Source organism: Propithecus coquereli, unplaced genomic scaffold, assembly GCF_000956105.1.
Source record: "Propithecus coquereli isolate 6110/MARCELLA unplaced genomic scaffold, Pcoq_1.0 Scaffold26, whole genome shotgun sequence".
Taxonomy (NCBI): domain Eukaryota; kingdom Metazoa; phylum Chordata; class Mammalia; order Primates; family Indriidae; genus Propithecus; species Propithecus coquereli.
In genome coordinates, this window is record NW_012148174.1 from 904335 (window position 1) to 905341 (window position 1007).

General features: G+C 41.7%; 1 protein-coding gene across 1 annotated transcript in view; it reads left to right on the forward strand.

The window, feature by feature from the left end:
* The window catches only part of FGF5 (fibroblast growth factor 5), a 59699-nt gene extending 59351 nt beyond the window's left edge, over nucleotides 1–348 (forward strand). The window contains exon 2 of the mRNA XM_012647190.1: nucleotides 128–348. Coding sequence (XP_012502644.1) covers nucleotides 128–144 — 17 coding nt within the window. The 3' untranslated portion in view covers nucleotides 145–348. The remainder of the gene's footprint in view (nucleotides 1–127) is intronic.
* Nucleotides 349–1007: the final 659 nt, after the last annotated feature.

The window sequence follows — 1007 nt, forward strand, 5'->3', positions numbered from 1 at the left end:
AATGAAGTCATAGGGACAGTGATCAATAGAATTCTTGGTTTTTCTTTTTGGTATCAGACCTCACATTTTATTTTATGATGCTGAAAATATCACCACAATTTAAATTCTCTCTTTTCCCCCCACGCAGGCCAAGTTTACGGATGACTGCAAGTTCAGGGAGCGGTTTCAAGAAAACAGCTACAACACCTATGCCTCAGCGATACACAGGACCGAGAACACAGGGCGGGAGTGGTACGTGGCCCTGAACAAGAGAGGCAAAGCCAAGCGAGGCTGCAGCCCCCGGGTGAAACCCCAGCACGTCTCTACCCACTTCCTGCCCAGATTCAAGCAGTCGGAGCAGCCGGAACTGTCTTTCACCGTAACTGTTCCTGAAAAGAAAAAGCCACCTAACCCCATCAAGCCAAAGGTCCCCCTCTCTGTACCTCGGAAAAGCCCCAACACAGTGAAATACAGACTCAAGTTTCGCTTCGGATAGTATTCGCCTCGGCCTTGCGAGAAACAGTTCTTTCCCCTCAGGAGTTTCCGTGTGTCTTCAGTTCTGAAGACAAAATTTCAGACGCAGCTTGGAGCTATCCTAACACTGTATCGAAGTCAGGTCATTTGTTTCGGTTTGGCTGAAACAAAAATGTTTTTTGATAGGAACGGAACTGGAATTCTTTGCATCCATACAGGGAACAGACTGCTTCACTTCGGGAAGACAGAAAGCCTTTTGCTTTATGCTGACGCCGGAGGGATGTTTAGAACTCTGTATTTTCAGAAAGTGAAATGACATGGACTATGTATTTTTCTGACTTTTACAGATCAACCGGAAAGAACATTCATGACACATTTTTATTTTTGGTTTCCAAAGAATATTTTGATGCAGATAAAATATTTTATTAACTTTCGTTTTTCAGGTTTTCAATTTTTTTTTGGTTTTATAAAAGTACCTCTGCATTGAGCATATTTTCTTACTTTTATTATTTTAATTAATATGACATAAGCAATCATCTTAATGCTGTTAATGA